Here is a 20,427-nt window from a genome sequence, read left to right as displayed (position 1 = left end):
GGAGTCCACATGCTTGGATTTCTCAAACAAAAGGTAAACATTGAAGTGGAAACATGAAGGAGATGACTGACCAAGTAATATTCTGGAAATACTAGCATTTACAAGAAAGAACCAGCCATTAAATGTTGTTTTTCATTGTTGTTTCTATACTAGTCAAAACATGTTCAGGAACACCCCCGACTGGCAGGTGCTTGTTGCCACTCCCTCCCCATGCCATGACTTATTAACATTAGTCAAATAATACAATCCAGTACTCATTTACTTCTTTTGAATGCAGAGATGCCAACCCTATTTTGGGCCTAAGTGTAATACTGGAGGTCAAAAAGTGTAATTTGGACCTAAAAAGTGTAATACTTAAAACACTTACATCGTGAAAGGTGATAACTTTATAAAAATTACTTTTAAAAAAGGTTTATTCACATGAATAGGAAAGATTCTAGACAGAAATACACGTGACCAATCATTATGCAGTTCCATACATCAAAAATTGTTGGTCAGGTGACACAAAATACTTTAATTCCTTACAAGTTAATTTAAATGAGCACAATGCTAAGAGTAAGCGATTCCTATTGGTGTAAGGCCATTTCTGAACCCCTGCACTAGTGCGTTACAAAATATTCCCTGTGAAATTTTATCCACTTTATTGATTTTCGCAAAACGGGTAGAAAAGCGTAATTTTCACAGATTAAGTGTAATGGCGTAATTTTATGGTCAAAATCATAATAATTACGCCCAAAGCGTAAGGGTTGGCATCTCTGTGAATGGCATGTATCTTGCAACAGAGACAGATAAGACAGTTCTGTTTCTCACAAAACATTAAATATCCCCCAACCCTACAGAATATCAAACCGGTTGTCTCTTTCGGGAAATGGTGACTGGTAACAAAGACATGCAAGGCATGGCACACTGAAGACAAGGACTTCCAGTTTATCTTGGTTAATATCACAAACCACCATCAAACACAACAATAAATAAACATCAGATGTAACACCTGACAGAACAAACATTGTCATCTCATGTTGACAAATCTTAATGTTTTATGTATGAGCAACTTCAACACAATTCCAATAATTTGGTTTACTCCCATAAGAACTACATCCCGTCTGAACTACTTCCCAAATTAACTACAGGGATTAATTATCTGAGTAGAGGCACCCCCATGGCATGTAATGAGCACAGCCCATCAGCTCTCCCAGAACTACATGCTTAAAATCCTATTGACCAGTAATTATGTTGTTGTAAAGGTAATCTAATAGCCAGAAAGTAGAGGACAAGAGCGATGGGTATGTTGTAGTTAGTGAATGTTCTTGTATTCATATGATAGAAAAAACAAGCTTAGTATATTGGAGTAAAGGTATATTGCAGTAAAGGTATAATTGGAGTAAAGGTGAAATATATACGAGTGAGTTATTAAGTTAAAATAGTATTGTTATAGACTGCAATCCAGTACCTCGATGCAGTTGGCTACTTATTGAAGCTGGGCTAAACTAGTTCTACATGGATCAGATTGAACACTGAGGATGAAAGTGACACTAAATTACCACACTAAATATATAAGCCTATCTATAGATGAACTATCTATACATCTATATATAAAACCCCAGACATTATCTGCACAAGATCTTGCGCCTGCCAACGGCTCCTCATGTGTACAATGAAAACTAAGCGTCGTCATGGGCGACGCAAAATGGTAGTAGCTGTTGTCATCATGCGTATGACGTTACAGTTAGTGACAATAGGTAATATGTAATAGATACATATGACATATCTTCTCAGGTAGTTGGAAATGCTGTTCATAAAGAAGTCCCAAGAGAGACACATAAACAAAAGAAACAAATACAGCGACGGACATTCTTCCATTTGTTTGTACCTACAATCCTAACAACTGTACAATTATGCCCATTATAAAAGCGAATCTTTAAATTTTGTATAAAAGTGATACTATGAAAAAAGGTTTATCAGCCAGTGTAACAAAATGTCAAACACCTCGATGCGGAACTTGTTCAATCATAACTGAAGATTGCAAATTTTCATTTTGTGGCAAACTATTTACTATCAAAACCAACAGGAACTGCGGCAGCAAAAATTTTATATATGTTTCATTTGTTTTGTGTTGGGCAAATGCATTAAGCAGATGCAGGTGACAGCATGTAGTTGATCTGTGCACTGGACCATAACAGGTGTATTTTTAAGCTGTAGTTCTTATGGGAGGACACCAATAATTTCACATCTCTGATTTGCAAATACAATGTCTAGATATGTTCTTCCATTCAGGGAGAATTAAAACCATCACACTGCCATCTGACCTACATGTGACAATGTCAAGTGGAGAAAGTATATTTTACAAAACAATGTAAGAAATCAAGCATGAAAATCTGATTCCTTGTCATGCTATAAATGCTGTCCCTCTTGATCTCAGAGGCAGCTGTGTTTGTACACTCCCCAGGGAGTTGAGAATACAACTTGAGTACACAATGATCCATTCACCAGGTCATAACAAAACAGCAAACAAGCACCTGTTAGCAGCCGATCTGTAACTCAGCAAATATAAATAGATTCTTATTTTTATCATCATTATCATTATTATTATAGGGAGACAACTCCATGTTATTCTACCAAGCTGAGACATAAGCATGAGCTGTCTCCAAGTAATTAGCATAGTCAGTACTTTTGAGAATGATACCATGAGATAATTTGTGTACACAAAGTTGGTCATAACTGATTTGATAGAGAAGTTTCAAATAACAATAAATAACAAAACATGAAGGACCCAGGATCCAAATTTATAACACTGGTGTTATGCAACATTGTGCAACAGGGAGAAAGGGATTGACAAAAACACTGACTATTATGTCCATATTCCCCGTATTGCCAGGATATACGTTATATAACACACACTCAGGTCCTACAAGAACCAGGTACTGAGAAACAAGAGCCCAACTATGCAGCTCTCAACAAAAGTACCCATCAACCAAGTATTAATGAACACAGTAAGTTTGCACAGCAAAATAATATCAACAGTCTGTAATGAATTGCAACATGTTGTGTCCAAAATGCTAACAACTTGATAATGGTTGCAAATGTTTACACGTATGTCCTGTTGGGAATGAAAATAATGGTTATCTGAATTGAATCAATTAAATTATAAGGTGAATGTTATTAAGATTGACATTTCCACTCGAGTGAAAATTCACTGAAACTTTTTTTACTTCATTTCATTGAAATTTCTATCTGTAATAGGTTTAACACCTTGGTCAGTTGACTTACTGTCATTTGAGTTCATGTAATGGGCTTACTTACCCAACATAATGACAACATATCAAACAACGTAATGATACATCTGATCCTAGTCTGCATACATACCTGTAATAATGAACAGACCTTCATTCAATTGAACTTTTTCAGCCTGCATACCTGTATTACCTTTGAGATCAGTATTTTCATATACTAAAGAGATGCTTGGCATCTTGAATTATATTAAATGCACTTAAATTCAAGCTGACATAAATATCTGGCAGCTTTTTTCAATAATAGGTTGCACTTTTGCATGCTTGAAATCAAACCCGATCATCCAAAAGCACAAAACCAAACAATTTTTGTCAGTTCAAATTCATAGAGATTCTGCTGTATAAGATCACACACATTCTTGGGCACAATGTTGACAAGTGGAAGACTGAGCACAACATGCATTGCTAAATCAGTTACACCTGTACGGTTGTGGCTAATCTGTTACCAGGTACAACTGTACAGTTGTGGACAAATCAGTTACACCTGTACAGTTGTGGACAAATCAGTTACACCTGTACAGTTGTATTTAACTCAGTTACACCTGTACAGTCGTATTTAATCAGTTACAACTGTACAGTCGTGACTAATCAGTTACACTTGTACAGTTTTTGGCTCATCAGTTACCTGGTACACCTGTACAGTTGTTGACAAATCAGTTACACCTGTACAATCATATTTAATCAGTTACACCTGTACAGTCATATTTAACCAGTTACAACTGTACAGTCGTGACTAATCAGTTACACCTGTACAGTTTTCGGCTCATCAGTTACCTGGTACACCTGTACAGTTGACAAATCAGTTACACCTGTACAGTTGTGGACAAATCATTTACACCTGTGCAGTTTTCGGCTAATCAGCTACCGGATACCTGTACAGTTGTGGCTAATCTGTTGCTGGGTACACCTGAACAGTTGGGGACAAATGAGTTACACCTGTACAGTCGCTGATAAATCAGTTACACCTGTACAGTCGCGGATAAATCAGTTACACCTGTACAGTCGTGGCTAATCAGTTACAATTGTACAGTTTTTCAGACAAAATCTGAAATCAAACATTTTGGAAAGAAATGTTACCAGTTATGACAAAATGAGATAAAATTGTTATTAGGCACAAAAAGCCAAATGTTCCGAATATCGCTTGCTACTAATATCAGCCTTATTGATGCCCACTGAAGGTTGACTTGGCATACAGGGGATAGCACTCACATGAAATACTGACTTTACCTTTTGAAATCCATAAGTCTTTAGCATTTCTTCACTAACAACATAGTAAAACATAATATCCAGGTTGCCAAAATGCAATGCTCTGGGTAACTCTTTCACTCGGATGAAATGTACCTCCACATGAAAATTTGAAAAACTGTCCCACCAGAGCATATCATTCTAATCAGCCAAAGTTTTTTGAATCTTGTAACAAGCAAACAAAGCTGTCAGACCACCATGTCTGATTTTCATATCTCAAAAACAAATATAAAAGGACAGTTCCAAATGAAAAAAAAAGGCACTACCACTAACATTGTGGTGGATACTGAGTACATCACTTATTATTTCCGAGTAGTACCAACCATCTCTAACAAAAGGATTATGCAGTTAAAATCATATCAGGGGTTTGTTTCTTAAAGCCAAGTTTCCAAATCATAATGACCAAGAAACAAACTGTAATAGACAGGAAATGGCCTACAGTGGATGGTTTGATAATGTTCATGCAGTGATACATAGAGGCTGTTCTGATTTAATGAGACTACTGTGTGAGATGTCTACAGGAAGCCATCATCAAGACGACGCGAAGAAGTTGTTGTCTTTATAGTGCTGCGTCTCGGGCTCTTGTAGCTTTCTGTCCGTTTCTGATATATCGTTTTTTATTGCCGTTATCAATTCATCTGAAACAGCAAGAAAATCATGTAATTGTGTGATTGGCATTTTAGAAGTCAACAAGTGTTTGCCACTAATATGGCATGTCCCCCGACGCTAAAGAAGAATAAATATTTATAACATTTACTACTTTATTTTAGTAATTTTTTTGCTCGCATGCAAGATGCCTGAAATGACTGGTGTCTGCATAATCACCCAATGTAGGCTGTTGACATAATTGAAGACATTGGGTGCAATGTTTTATGAGATATCGCATTTACGTTAAGTTTGAAAAGTGGTCAAAGTGTCGTGGTGGCCTTGAAGATAAGGTCAAGGTCACCCAAATTGACTGGTGTCTGCGTAATCCCCTAATGTAGGCCATCCCCAAATTTGAAGACATTGGGTACAACAGTTCATGAGATATCGTGCTACAAGGAATCGGGACGTTTGTATGGAAGCCGCTGAATACTTAGTCCCCCGTTCCGCCGGAGGACAATAATAAACCATCAGTTATATTTAACTGCAAAGAGCGGAGTTTCGATGTAGATTCTACTTGTTATCCATAAGAGAGAGGGAGAGGGAGAGGGAGATTTTTGTTTTATGCCACTTTTAGCAATATTGCAGCAATATCATGGCGGGGAACACCAGAAATGGGCTTCACACATTGTACCCATGTGGGGAATCAGACCCAGGGCTTTGGTGTTGTTTACCACCAGACTATCCCACTATCCCAGTTATCCATACATTTTACGCTTCAAGAAAAAGATGCATTAGGATTACAGTGTTCACGAATGGTGTTTCAAAGTCACAGGACATTGGGTCCTGTAAGTTTCAGATGTCTGTCTGACCCATTGAAAATGCTCAGGACCCATGGAATAAAATTAAACACACATTTCAGATTATATATTTCTTATAATTGACATTGAAATTATTAAGAAACATAAGATTTATAAACAGCAAACAAGTGTCACATGTCACATATAACAACTTAAGTCAAAGTCATTGTGAAATATACAGTCAGACACTGGGGCCGGCGGGTTGTAAACTTCTGTCTGACCGTTGGTGAATCTGTCGGATTTGTCAGAGGGTCAGACGCTATTCGTGAACACTGGGATTATGTCACGAGTATTTATATCTGTGTCTGAACACTCAAACTGAGTTGCTTTTCTCTGACAACTATATCTCATGGTGCAGCCAGGCCACTCTGAGCTGACCAGCGCCTGCACTCAGGACCAAAACACAATGTGTTTGGTTTCAAGACTGCATAAGTCATTACAAAATTCCTAAATTGGAAGTTTCAAATTCATGTAGTAACAACCACTGACTGACTATGGTTTTACACAGCTTAAGGAAAACTTCCAGCATATCAAGGCGGGAGACATCAGAGATGGCTTTCACACATTGCTTCCATGTGGGGAATCAAACTCGGGTCCTCTGCATGACGAGCGACTGCTTTAACCACTAGACTACCCCACCACCCTAGTAACTAAGCCATATGTGGCTTTGGAAAAGTCCCCAGTTTGAATAAAATATTGAATTTTTCCAGATGCCAGATGAGATGACTCTCTGATGATAGTGACTGACTGACTGACTGAGTTTGGTTTTAGGCCGCTTTTAGCAATATTCCAGCAACATCACGGGGGGGGACACCAGAAATGGGCTTCAAACATTGTACCCATGTGGGGATTGATGGTAGTGACAACAACTGGTACCACACAAAGACACAGGATACATTGAACAGATGTAGTATATTATTGTACACAGCTGAACACTGATTCTCTGGTCACAGGACTAATTGGGGATAATCACAAGCTGTTTCCAGAATTAGTTCTGTGTGCCTGATTGCTAGACAACAAACTGTATGGGGAATGGCTTTATCCATTAGAAATATTGGCAACTGATAATTGTCACAACCAAATCACTTACAGTCCGTTTGGCTCAAAAGCGGACCGATGAATTGCAGTCTAACTTGAAAACTAATAAACATAACATACTCAATGAAACCCTGATCATAATCAAAACATCATACCCACTCTGTGAGTTTTTTGCAGAATTTTTGTCCTAAAAATAATAAAGTTGTTTAACAATCTATCATTAAAATATTGACACAGTTCACTATTTGTTACGAGGGAGGAGTGCAGAGAAAGGACAGCCAGGTGTCCATGCAGAAGGAGGTTCACAGACAAACTTATTTATTCATTAACCTGTGCTGTGCCGTCTCCATCCGTTCTCGAACACCTGGCTGTCCCTTTCTCTGCACTCCTCCCTCGTAACAAATAGTCAACTGTGTCAATATTTTAACGATAGATTGTTAAACAACTTTTTTATTTTTACGACAAAATTCTGCAAAAACCTCACAGAGTGGGTATGATGTTTTGATTATGATCAGCGTTTCATTGTGTATTTTATGTTTATTAGTTTTCGAGTTAGATTGCAATTCATCGGTCCGCTTTTGAGCCAAACGGACTATAACTGATTCTCCGATAAACTGCACAAGCCACAACAATATTCATCTGTACATACAGTCTGAGACTTTTGCCAAAACATGGGTGAAGTCAAATCTATGTATTTTCATTGTTTCTGAGACAAACATATTTATAATTGACGATGGCATGGTTAGGACACAAACTCAGAATTTGCACATTAATAACTTTGGCGTAACCCAAAATCACAATATGCTGACAACCGAGGTATCAAAATCTGAGGGACGGTGGGGTAGCCTAGTGGTTAAAGCGTTGGCTCGTCACACCGAAGACCCGAGTTCGAATCCCCACATGGGTACAATGTGTGAAGCCCATTTCTGGTGTCCCCATGGGCTGACACGTGATGTTGCTGGAATATTGCTTTAAAGCGTCGATTTTGCAGAATAAAAACCAAACTCAGTCAGTCAGTCAAAGCTGAGCAGTGGAATACTTATATGGATAGACAACTTCTTTGTTGCAGTAGTAGTTCGCGGCGTTTGACCGTTCGTGTAGATCCTAACACCGTTATCAAGCAAATGATACACAACATTTGCACAAGGAGAAATATATATTGTGCAAATGTTGTGTATCATGTATCATTTGCTTGTAACTACACCGAAACGTCACAACTACTACTGCAACAAAGAAGTTGTCTATCCATAAAAGTGTTCCACTTCATCATACCAGCTTCTAAATGTCACTTAAGGAAGTAAAATCTGATCAGATCCTGACACAGCTAAGGGAGGGAACTGTTCATAACTTGGAGAAATGTTCCCTTCAAGTTCACTGCTAATGCACCTGCTGCTACTAACACAATGACAGTAGCAAGAATTGGGGTCATATTTAGACTCCATTGAAAGAGGAACAAATGTTTTATCAAGAAAGGAGATTATTCTCACCTAGAGAAACAAATGTTGACATGGGGCGGATGTAGCCAACCATTACAATCTTCAGCCTTGATCCATAAAAATCATCCTGGAACTTGTGCATTATGTGAGTTTCCTGAAAATACAGCAAGCGTCCAGCAACACATTTCAAAACAGACAAAAACAGTCAGCGCCAAATCTATTTTCAAATTCAGTATTGATGAACACAGGGTCTTACCTTGATCTACAAAACTAAGGTGCAAGAGGACGACCAATAACTCCTTTAATAGATCATCACAGGAAACACGTGGTTCTCATAAAGTAACGAAATACTGTAATGATCTGTTTTGCAAGATTAATAAATACTTTAATCAAGGAAACTTCATATGTCTGGTCAAGATTTTGGTAACATGCACATAATATACTAAGCAGCAAAAGAAACATCAGTTTGGAATTTTCCTTCGCAGAAACGGATAACTGTATAAACTCATTTAATGTTTTGATTACATATATTTGACAACATCTCCAACTTTACCTGGGCAAAGACATTCCTTCCCAAACTCAGAATGGAAACCAGGAAATGGTCTCAAAAAGGCAACCTGATCTCGGAGATGGTACGGTGTTCTATGCTTTTTATGCAACTCATGCTGCACGTGCTGTTCACAAAGACCAGCCCAAGAAATGCACCCCCAAACCGGTTGAAACATTCACACTACATCATCAGCAGGATGCCACGACTCACGACAGCTCACAGGATACAGGCGCTAGAAAGACTTGAAGCTGGCCACACTGCACAAGCTGTTGCCAATCACTTCCAGAACAATTTTTGGACCATCTACAGGCTGCAGCAACGTTTCCGGGCCATCAACACCACAAATGATCGCCCACGTACTGGCAGACCAAGGGTGACGACAAGACCACCATGTTGTGCAACAGCATGTACAGTAACTCTTCATGCAGGCATCCGAAACAGCACACCAGACAGTGAGAACACATTGAAGACCAATCAGTACTGATACAGTACGCCGACGTCTTAACAGCGGGAACCTCCATTGCCGTAGATCTTATCGTGGACCTATCCTGACCCCTCGTCATCGGCGTGAACGTCTACAGTTTGCCCTATAACACCAAAACTGGCGATACAGGCAATGGAGAACTGTTCTGTTCACAGATGAGAGTCGGTCCTGCGTATCAACTGCAGATGGCAGAACAAGAATATGGCGACAACGAGGCCAGCGTTACTCAGACCAATGCGTTGTGGAAAGAGACCCATGGGGAGGTGCAAGCATCATGGTATAGGGTGGAATAGGTTTGAACCAGAGAGTGGGTCGTGTGGTGTTCCAGAACCTTGGTCCAGGGAGAGGAGGTGGCATCACAGCGGTGCGCTACATCGACCAAGCTCTCAGTCTCAGACCTCACGTCATACCACATTTCGCACGTCACCGGAACAACATTTTCCAGCATGATAACGCCTGGCCCATACTGCCAGAGCTACACGGGACTTCCTTCACCGGAACAACATTTTCCAGCATGATAATGCCCAGGCCCATACTGCCAGAGCTACACGGGACTTCCTACAGCAGAACGGTGTCAACATTAAGCAGTGGCCAGCTCTTAGTCCTGATTTAAACCCAATTGAACATCTTTGGGATGAAATTCAGAGGAGACTGAATAATGTCATACCAAGGCCAAACACAGCGGATTTATTGCGCCAGGCCTTTTTCAGAGCGTGGTTCCAGGTGCCAATGGCCTTCATCAATTGATTGGTGCACTCCATGCATAGACGCTGTGCTGCAGTTATTGTCGCATGCGGTGGTCACAGTAGATACTGAAGTCAAGAGTCTGAATGGCCTGCAAACGTTCACGTAATGTCTTGAAATTGTGCTTAGTTATTCTTTGATGTGTCAAGATATTGTACACAAAAAATGTTTTTGATCTGCTTATTATGTCAATTTCTGTAATGATTTGATTACAGTGCCTATCTAAGTTTGAATTCGTACTGACAGGGTTTTTTGCTGCTGAGTATATTGTATTTATATTTTTAGTATCAAATATATATTTTTTAGTCCGTTCTATAGATTTTGTGAGAACTGGACACAGATTTCTACGTCATGTAAGTCTGTTAACTCCCTTCCCTTTGGAAGATGACAACAGTATGAATCATCATGGCAATTTTCAACATTAATATCTGCAAACACCACTGTTTTTGTAAATTATGTACATACCTTTAGTGACTGTATTGATAATGAGGAGAGCTGACTTGCAGTTTTCAGCTTCTGTACCATTACAATGAGATATTTCAGAACAGGTGCTTGACATCTATCTCTATCCCTCCTACTCATACCCAACTTGACAATTCACCCTATGACACATTAAATATCCGGTGGGACCTAAAGAATCCATAACACCTGACCAGCTTTATTTCTTGTTTTACAGATCCGCTGGTCATATTTTTTCAAGAATAAAAATTAAAATTAATTTTACCCGCTCAAAAAATAAAATCCTAATGTTTTTAGTGGCCAAATAAATCAAGAAATATTTTCCAGATTGTTTCTTGCCCCATATACACTTAAAAAACTGCCAATAGTAAAATACTTTCAGTACTTATAAGGAATATTACTTTGACTGGTGATTTTTATTTTTGTTTTTTTTCCCTCCTGCCTTTGGGTTTTCTGAGGACAAAAATCTTTAAAACAAAAAACAAAATTGGTCTGGCATTACAGACAGTCCCAAAGTGCTTGCAAATAAACAGAGCCAGGTAAGTTTGTGAACAAGCCCCCTCCCACTTACCATTGTCTTCTTGGTGTTCTTGTAGTATGGGTTCCAGCCCACACTCATACACATCTTGTGTACTTCTCCACCGTCAACGTTGGCCCAGCCGTAGTAGACGCCAGTGGGCATATCTGCCGGAAGCTTCTCCACAACATTCTCGGGGAAGTTGGCTGAAGAAAATACATATTATCATCACTATCAGATTAAGACAGATGAATGCAGCAAAGAGGGTTGGGTAATCCTGGCACAGTCAGGTTCTCTGGGTTCATCATCAGGCCAAGGCCATAATCCCCTTTACGTGCAGCCCAGACAGCAAATGGGACTTCTCCCAGGAAGCACTGCCTTGCTGGACACCTTTACAAAGAATGCGTAGACTCCTCTACACTGCAGCCTTCTGCAGTACCCTGAGTATCAGGACTGAGTTCCTGCTAGCCAACCCGGTGTAGCAGGCCATTTCCTCCCCGGTTTAAACTTTCCCCGGGGAGAATCTGGCCTAGGCCAACTTTCCCCGGGGAGGTTTTGTCCTAGGATATTCTTACCCGGGGGAAAGTTTGGGCTAGGCTAATGTGTCCACCCACCCCCACCCCACACACACACTTTTCCCCGGGCCAAACTTTTCCCCTGTTTAACTAGTATATTTTGTTCTGTTTTCTATGAAATGGGGAGATTCTGGCCTATTTAGGCCACTTCTTCCCAATCCTTGTTCTCATATCTAAAGGGGGAGATTCTGGCCTACCTAGGCTACTTCTTCCCCACCCTTGTTTTTATATCAAAAGGGGGAGATTCTGGCCTAGCTAGGCTACTTCTTCCCCACCCTTGTTTTTATATCTAAAGGGGAGATTCTTATATCAAAAGGGGAGATTCTGGCCTAGCTAGGCTACTTCTTCCCCACCCTTGTTTTATATCAAAGGGAGATTCTGGCCTACCTAGGCTACTTCTTCCCCACCCTTGTTTTATATCAAAGGGAGATTCTGGCCTATTTAGGCCACTTCTTCCCCACCCTTGTTTTTTATATCAAAGGGGAGATTCTGGCCTAGCTAGGCTACTTCTTCCCCACCCTTGTTTTATATCAAAGGGAGATTCTGGCCTACCTAGGCTACTTCTTCCCCACCCTTGTTTTATATCAAAGGGGAGATTCTGGCCTAGCTAGGCTACTTCTTCCCCACCCTTGTTTTATATCTAAAGGGGAGATTCTGGCCTACCTAGGCTACTTCTTCCCCACCCTTGTTTTTATATCAAAAGGGGGAGATTCTGGCCTACCTAGGCTACTTCTTCCCCACCCTTGTTTTTATATCTAAAGGGGGAGATTCTGGCCTACCTAGGCTACTTCTTCCCCACCCTTGTTTTTATATCAAAAGGGGGAGATTCTGGCCTACCTAGGCTACTTCTTCCCCACCCTTGTTTTTATATCTAAAGGGGAGATTCTAGGCTTCTTCCCCACCCTTGTTTTATATCAAAAATTCTGGGAGGACTTCTCCCCCACCCTTGTTTTTATATCAAAAAGGGGAGATTCTGGCCAACCTAGGCTACTTCTTCCCTACCCCTTACTCTTATAAACCGACAGTAGGTTTGACTTAAATATTGGTACACATTTTTGGTAATTAGTCAATTTCTGCCTCTGAGTTGGGTGTAGTGATTTGAATGCATACATGTTTGAACGGCATATATCTCTAAATCCATCCTCCTCCTGCCGCCATTCCTATGAAGACACATTGCATTAGTTCATCATCTGTCCACCATAAGATGTAAACATTCAATCGCACATTTGATGGGTAAATAAGACGTAATATACACAGGTTGCTTGCTCTCTTATCATGCTGTTCATTATCTAATATTTGTTGTATTTATGTATAAATGTAATGGAATATAATTCACATAAGCTTGTTTACTAATCCATAATCACTTTGGGTGGATGAAATATGATTCAGATATCCATGGGTCAAGTATACCCCTTATTAAACCTTGTCTTTTGAATATAGAATAAGGCAATATACTGTAAACGTATTATATTTCGGGCAGGTTTTATTTTCGCGCTTTTTGCGCAAAACATTTTAGCGCAAAAATTTATACACCGCGAATAAACCTGTCATTCATTCAGTCTAGCCACGCTCGCCCCTGAGTTGTTACCATAACACATCAAATTTGAAGACAGAAATCTACAGGAATCTTAAAATGCAATAAACGCCGCCTGACAAGTTAAGCCACTCTGTTTGTTTTCACTGCTATTAGTGGCGGCCAAAGAGACAGCTGGCAGTTCCGGCAATTACTGATTGCGCGAATAATTGACCGCGTGATGTAGTCTAAACTGTCAATTCCGCGAAAATTGCACCACGCGAAAATAAGTACGTTTACAGTAGTGGAATGATAGATGATACAGATATTGTGTTGGGGTGTTGTTGTTGTGTTGATGTTTACATCTGCTTCCAACTGTTAAGTTGATGTCGCCGACATGGATGCCATATTTAAAGTCATCAGTGAGGGAATAATATTTTGAATGGATATGGACATCCAAATAAAACTGGGTATTTAGTTACAGTTTCGAATATAGTAATGATTTTGACATAAGCCAATTTTTAGTAAGTGGGGATAAGTAAATTATTGAAATATAAAAATAAGTAAATGATGATATAAAACAATAGTAATGATATAATATCTTTGCTTTTATGCTTGCTTTTCTTTTTAATCTCACCTTATAGAAGGGTATTGAAACAAAATGGGAACCATGTACATGTTATATATGAAGATGAAGATGACCTGTAAATTGTTAATGGAACTTGACATCAATATGAATATCTTATCAATGTGTTCACGTGAATAGCTATATCTTGTTTTAGTATCTGACTTTTTCAAGACGAAAATAAACATGAAAACAAGGTTGGGGAAGAAATAGCCTAGCTAGGCCAGAATCTCCCCCTTTTGATATAAGAACAAGGATGGGAAACAAGCAGCCTTTAAAGTTGATTCAAGGGGGGGAAAGTTCTCAAAAATCCACTTTATACTGTGATATGTTGGTGATTAATATAACAATGACCTTCCCAGCAAATGTATGAATATAGAGTGAGTAAATGTTGCTTAACTCCGCACTGCGCAATATTCCAGCTATATGGCGGCGGTCTGTAAATAATCGAGTCTGGACCAGACAATGCAGTGATCAACAGCATGAACATCATTCTACGTAATTGGGATACAATGACATATGTCAGCGAGCCTGACTACCTGATCCCATTAGTCGCCTCTTACGACAAGCACTGGTTACTGAAGACCAGTTCTAATCCAGATCTTCATGGGTCATATGAATAAAGAAGTAGTGAGCAACTACTGTACCAGCATTGAAGCAGAGTCAACAACCTGTGTGAAATCATGGGAAATATGGTTTGTTGAAAGATTTGATAATTAACTGACTTGTATCTTACTAATATGATACTATAAAGAGCATGTAAACATTTGTAAGCATTCATTTTTTTCTACCAGTACAACAGAATGATAAGTGCCATTAATCATAGCTAACTCATCCACAGTTCATTCTAGATTAGTGGTTTATGCAAAATAACTACATGTATATTTGGGGAAAATAAAGTCAATGGCAAGATTTGAAATTATGTGGGGTGCCTGTTGTTCTTGAGGTTAGACCTATTTCTTTGTTTGTATTTCAATTTGGCGCAATGTTGTGGCGAAACCTAAATCTGCACAGTCATCACAAGCACTCCTAAATGCAGATACCTGTTTCAAGGGTTTGACAAAGTGGTTAATAGATGAGGGTCTTCACAGGGGGAAATGCATGGCAGTAAAATCTGGACCCTTTCCTGGGTAGTGAGTATTTTGGGGTTAGTTAAAAAGACCCTTGATCAGAAGAGAAACTGGCAAGATGTATCTAAAATGAAAAATAAACTCAATGTCAGTCACCAGGAATACATGGTTGGTTTGTTCCACCAATATTCCAGCTATATGGCAGTGGTCTGTAAATAATTGAGTCTGGACCAGACAATCCAGTGATCAACATTATGATCACCGATCTACACAATTGGGATACGATGACATGTGTCAACCAAGTCAGCGAGCCTGACCTCCTGATCCTGTAAGTTGACTCTTACAAGAAGCATGGATTACTGGAGATCAATCGAACTGGATCTTCATGGGTTCCATTTTTTACACATGTACTAGGGGGGGTCAGAAAATTTGCATATAAAAATATCAAAATACTGAGCTTAAAATTATGGGAGGGTGTAATTGATTTTGTACATGACATGAAGAAAGAGGGGATGAATGAATACATGAATGAATGATAATTGATTTGTATAGCGCCTGGTTTCCAGATTGGACATGACTGCTCAACGGCGCTTGTTGAAGTGAGCGGAAAAAAGATGTCTTCAGATGAGTTAGAAAAGAGTCTTTTGTTTGACAGTTTCTGATTTCCAGTCTTAGAACATTCCACAGTTTTGGAGCTGCAAAGCATAGACCCACTTCACCCATCTTTGTTTTAGTTTTAGGATCTTGAAGTAGTTTATCATCGGCTGATCTTAAAGTTCTTGTGGGTTGGTAGTGAAGTAACATGTCATTAATATAGGTTGGGGAGTTTTCATCATTCAGTGCTGAATATGTGATAGAAAGAGTCTTGAAAGTGATGCAGTGCTCTACGGGTAGCCAGTGGAGTGATTTCAGGACGGGGGTGATATGGTCAGTTCTCTTGGTACCAGTCAGCATCCTCGCAGCACTGTTCTGCACTTGTTGCAGTAGTTTGATGTTAGTGGCAGTAGTCCCATTGAGGGGGGCATTTCCATAGTCAAGACGTGATGTGACACAGGCTTGGATAACTGTCCTCAGACTGTCATTGTCAAGGTATTTCTTGATCTTGCTGATCTTAAATAGCTGGAAGAAGGCAGATCTGCATGTTGACTTGACATGGGTTTTCATCGTCATGTTTGTCGAACTTGACTCCCAGATTTCGCACGTCATTGCTTGGCTTGATATGACTGCCACTAATCTCAAGAGTTACATCTGGGATTTTGGGCTGTAATTTTCCAGAGCTAATAGTCATGAATTCTGTTTTGCAACTGTTGAATTTGAGTGCATTTGCTGTCATCCACTGTTGAATATCACTGATACAATGTTCAAGCTGTAACTTGGAAGCAACTACTTGGGTAGGTTTTGGGATCACTTAGTGTGATCATAAATTTTTAAGGTGTGTGTCGTTTGTGTGTGTGTGTGTGTGTGTGTGTGTGTGTGTGTGTGTGTGTGTGTGTGTGTGTGTGTGTGTGTGTGTGTGTGTGTGTGTGTGTGTGTGTGTGTGTATGTGTGTCATTCATACTGTACATGCTCCTACATCCCAACTGCTTTCTCCCATATACCACGAACTTAATGTGATGTCTATAAGAATTAGGAACTGTGCAAATGTATTGTTATTTCTGTTGTCCTTCCATGTGAACAATGTATAATATATCCTCGTGTCATGTAAGTTCGATCACTTAAGAACTGTCGCTGAATTTTCAAAGTTATATTCATATAATCTTATTTTCAAATCTCTTACCTCTAAACTTGTTTATTTATGTCAAACATTTCCAAAATCCAGGTATTTTTACTGCTTTTCACAATCGCGGCATGGCCGCCCTCTCACTGTCAACACAAGTGACCCAGAAAGCTATGTCACATAAGTTCGATCATATGATTGGCCGGCTTGTCGCGTAAACAGGATGACTTGTAAGGACGATCTCTTGTGTCAAATTCAGAGCTAGAGCAGTCCCAAGTAATTTTATGGTATTTATGTCCATGAAACGTTCATTTTATGTTTCAATACTTCTAAAAACGATGAAAAGTCACAAATATTCAGCTTATATTCAAGTATTATGCAGGGAATTATTCTTCAGGCTCATCGTGACGGGCATCAAACCTCAGAATGTAGACAAACACCACGAACTGGCTAGCAGAAACGTAAATGTGTTCTGTGCTGACATGTAGGGTGGGTACATTGTGCCAAGGTTGTATTTATCAATGAGGCAATAGCTCGAACTTCATCAGGTACAAATTCACGGAAATTCTCAAAAAGCATTAAGTTTTCTATAAGAAATGACCCTTACTTGTTTCCAAAGTTTTAAATTTTGACAAGGATATCACGTGTCTGGACATGTCACAATTAGACCAGCAACGTAAACAAACAGAAGACAGGGGTGCTGTCAATTTACAACGTGTGACATTTATACTGTTTACATTTTATTGGAGCTGATAAAGTTACATTATTGATCTAGGGTTAAAAAGTAGTTGTTTGCTGAAAATGAGCTATAACTTACATTTGGTAACATGACACGAAACATTTTCCGGTCCAAACGAATGAAAGTGGTGTCACCAGAAGATCAAAGCTGCAGATATCGTAAGTTATCGCTCCGTATTGCGACAATTACCATTCAAAATGGGCGATCGAAGTTACATGACGATCAAACTTATGTGACTTGACGATATTACTAATCAAGCTGATATAACATCGTTTGTTGCCATTTTTATGTGGCAAATCGGACTACATTTTTTAGGCAATTTAGATGTTTTTGTGGCTGATAGATATTTTTTTTCTGAAGCAGTATTGACTTTGTTAGTTGACCTGCTACCACTACCCACTCAGGACCCTCAGAACGATGTGGTTCAATGTCGAACATGAGTTTGGCTTTGACAAGGACGTAAAAAGGTTAGGCCTCTGAGCATTAATACAAATCAAAACTTACTAACACAGTTGTAGGAAGAGGTAAGAGAAGAGTCTAACTACAAGTGTCTAACTACAAGTGTCTATTAAGTAAAGTTAAACAAAAGTCACACAAAAGTCGCAACTCGTATCAAAAAATCAAAACCGCTGTTTGCATAATGCTTAATTTCGCATGGTCCCTAAATATCTGGCTGTACCACAGTTTAAGTGAGAGATATGTCTCAGTAATTATTATCAAAAGTAAAACAGACATACTTGTATTTTCCGGTTCAGGGATGACCCAGCCTATCTCATTCAATCACCCTGACAAAACTATCTAGAAATTTCGGAATTTCTCATGGCAGCTGTACATTGGTTCTTTCGTCACTGACCGAGTTATTACATTTCTGAGTATATTCCTTGTGGGCTTATCACATCACGTTACCTGTTGGAATACCGAGCTCCTTGCTGCCACGACCAAATCCTTTGACCACTTCACCTTCTGCGTAGTGAGGGAGATATTTCTCAGCCATCCTTACACAACTAAATATTCCTCGCGTTTGCAGACGACGCTAGGGGGCGCTGTGACAAGGGAGAGCACTTTGTTTGTGTCCTGCTCAATGGAAAGCTCCGAACACAGTTGGCTTCTCATTTGCTTTACTAGTAACAACTAACTGTTTAGGGTACGCGCTGTGTGAAGCTTTGTACGTTTGCACGTACCAGGAATTTCTGTTCCTGTTCCGAGTAAAAACCGGAACCAGGATGTGAGGAAGGGTCCTTGTGTGTCCCACAAACCTTGAAGTTGAACTATTCCGCCCAATGAAAGAAGCAATTCTAGATTTCTCATTGTCTCGTTCTGAATCACCCAACTCCTTCTCGCTCCTAGTTCCATGGAGTTATTTAATTCGTAAAAAAATACATACAATGTGTGTGTGTGTGTGCGTGAGAGAGAGAGAGAGAGTGTGTGTGTGTGTGTGTGTGTGTGTGTACGTGTGTGTGTGTGTTTTCCGTGATCGATACTCATAATGATGATTACTGGATGATTATTTACAGACCACCGTCATGAGTGATCGAGTGCGTACGTGCGTGTGTAACTTACACACGCACGTACGCACTCGATCACTCATGACGGTGGTCTGTGAATAATAGACTATATATCAAGTGTTCCTGGATTTCATCACAGTGGTAAACATTTTAGAGCGACTACCTCACACGTTAGGCTCTCACGTCGTTACATATAGATATCTACCTACAGAGTCGTGCAAAAAGTATTCGGCACCTTGACGTAATTTCCATAGACTTACATGTTAATTTGGTGTAGCATAAATAATTTTCATGAATTAAATTTTCGTAAAATCCAAGTCAAATTTTGTACTTTGGGGGAATCATCTTTCCTACAATCACACAATTTCTGTTTAATTTTCCGTTGCTTCTTTATCGAATGACAACAATTTAACCAACGTATGTACAGTGCCGTGAACTCCTTTAACATGGCGGCCTATGGGATTGTGCATTGTGGAACAATGCGTAAGTTGATAAAAGTGATGTCATTAGTTAAATAGTGGTCGGAAAATTGAACTGAAATTATTTGCGCAGAGCAGAGATGATTTCAAATTTGCCTGTCAAATTTTACAAAGATCCATCCTAAACTCACTTCATTAAAATTATTTATGCTACACTGAAATAGCATGTAAGTCTATGGAAATTACGACAAGTGCCGAATACATTTTGGACTGACTGACTGAGTTTAGTTTTACGCCGCTTTTAGCAATATTCCAGCAATATCACGGCCGGGAACACCAGAAATGGGCTTCACAGATTGTACCCATATTGGGAATCGAACCCGGGTCCTTCGCGTGACGAGTAAACGCTTGTACCACTACGCTACCCCACAGCCCTTGATGATATACAATCACCGTTTTACTTGAGCGCAAATTTCATAACTTTCGATCTTCAAATACATAATGTCAACACATTGTATTTATATAACTGTTATTCATGAATTCATGATTCTCGCATCACGTTCACTCAAAATATGTTTAGAAAAGTAGTCGATATTTTATCAGCTTATATTTAGGCACTGATTTGGAGTTAATGGAGTAAAACAATATTTATTCATTCATAATTCATTGATACCCTGGTCGTGAAGTCAATTCTTGGTGTCCCCCGCCGTAATACTGCTGGAATATCGCTCCAAGCGACGTAAACACTCACTCACTCGGAGAAAGACTGTTGAGTCGGTGCAGCTAACATTCGTTTTATTGCAGTAAATACTGAGCTGTAATGATGTTATGCAAACATTTTTTAGGTTTCAAAAATATGCCATGTGGAGTTGTTGCTACTATTTCCAAAACGAGGATATGTTTTTTTGTAACTATACGTCACGCTGAAATGCATATCATGCAACAGGACAATTCCAGAAACTGACGAAAATGATCAACATTCAGCTGCCAGCGTTCCTCGCACTCCTCAATGAAGAACGGACTAATATTACCAGTATTCCCATTTTGGCTAGGGTACAT

The 20,427-nt window shown here is 39.4% G+C and overlaps 1 protein-coding gene across 8 annotated transcripts; it reads right to left on the bottom strand.

The window, feature by feature from the left end:
* Positions 1-2,767: 2,767 nt before the first annotated feature.
* On the bottom strand, positions 2,768-18,477 carry LOC124253925 (riboflavin kinase-like). Of its 8 annotated transcripts, XR_006892343.1 has the most exons (7): positions 18,351-18,477; positions 11,260-11,411; positions 8,503-8,605; positions 4,195-5,170; positions 4,126-4,159; positions 3,830-3,950; positions 2,768-3,771 (listed from the first exon to the last, which is right to left on the bottom strand). XR_006892343.1 is itself a non-coding variant. In XM_046687773.1 (4 exons), the coding sequence occupies exons 1-4, from the start codon at positions 18,436-18,438 to the stop codon at positions 5,064-5,066; spliced, it is 450 nt and encodes a 149-aa protein (XP_046543729.1). In that variant the 5' UTR covers positions 18,439-18,477; the 3' UTR covers positions 4,139-5,063. The 8 variants fall into 8 exon arrangements, 1 of the variants encoding a protein (XP_046543729.1); XR_006892341.1 differs by lacking the exon at positions 4,126-4,159 and having other exon boundaries at positions 3,830-3,978; positions 4,160-5,170; XR_006892337.1 differs by having other exon boundaries at positions 3,830-4,159.
* Between the last annotated feature and the right edge of the window lie 1,950 nt (positions 18,478-20,427).

This window comes from Haliotis rubra, unplaced genomic scaffold, assembly GCF_003918875.1.
Source record: "Haliotis rubra isolate DU_JTF1 unplaced genomic scaffold, ASM391887v1 Scf559, whole genome shotgun sequence".
Classification (NCBI taxonomy): Eukaryota; Metazoa; Mollusca; class Gastropoda; order Lepetellida; family Haliotidae; genus Haliotis; species Haliotis rubra.
The sequence above is the reverse complement of the archived record's forward strand: the minus strand, read 5'-3'. Positions and strand labels throughout refer to the sequence as shown.

Coding starts and splice junctions, on each gene's coding strand:
- LOC124253925 (XM_046687773.1), bottom strand. CDS start 18,438: ATGGCTGAGAAATATCTCCCTCACTACGCAGAAGGTGAAGTGGTCAAA. Junction 11,412..18,350: donor GGAGCTCGGTATTCCAACAG/GTAACGTGATGT, acceptor TATTTTCTTCAG/CCAACTTCCCCGAGAATGTT. Junction 5,171..8,502: donor GTCAACATTTGTTTCTCTAG/GTGAGAATAATC, acceptor TTGCTGTTTCAG/ATGAATTGATAACGGCAATA.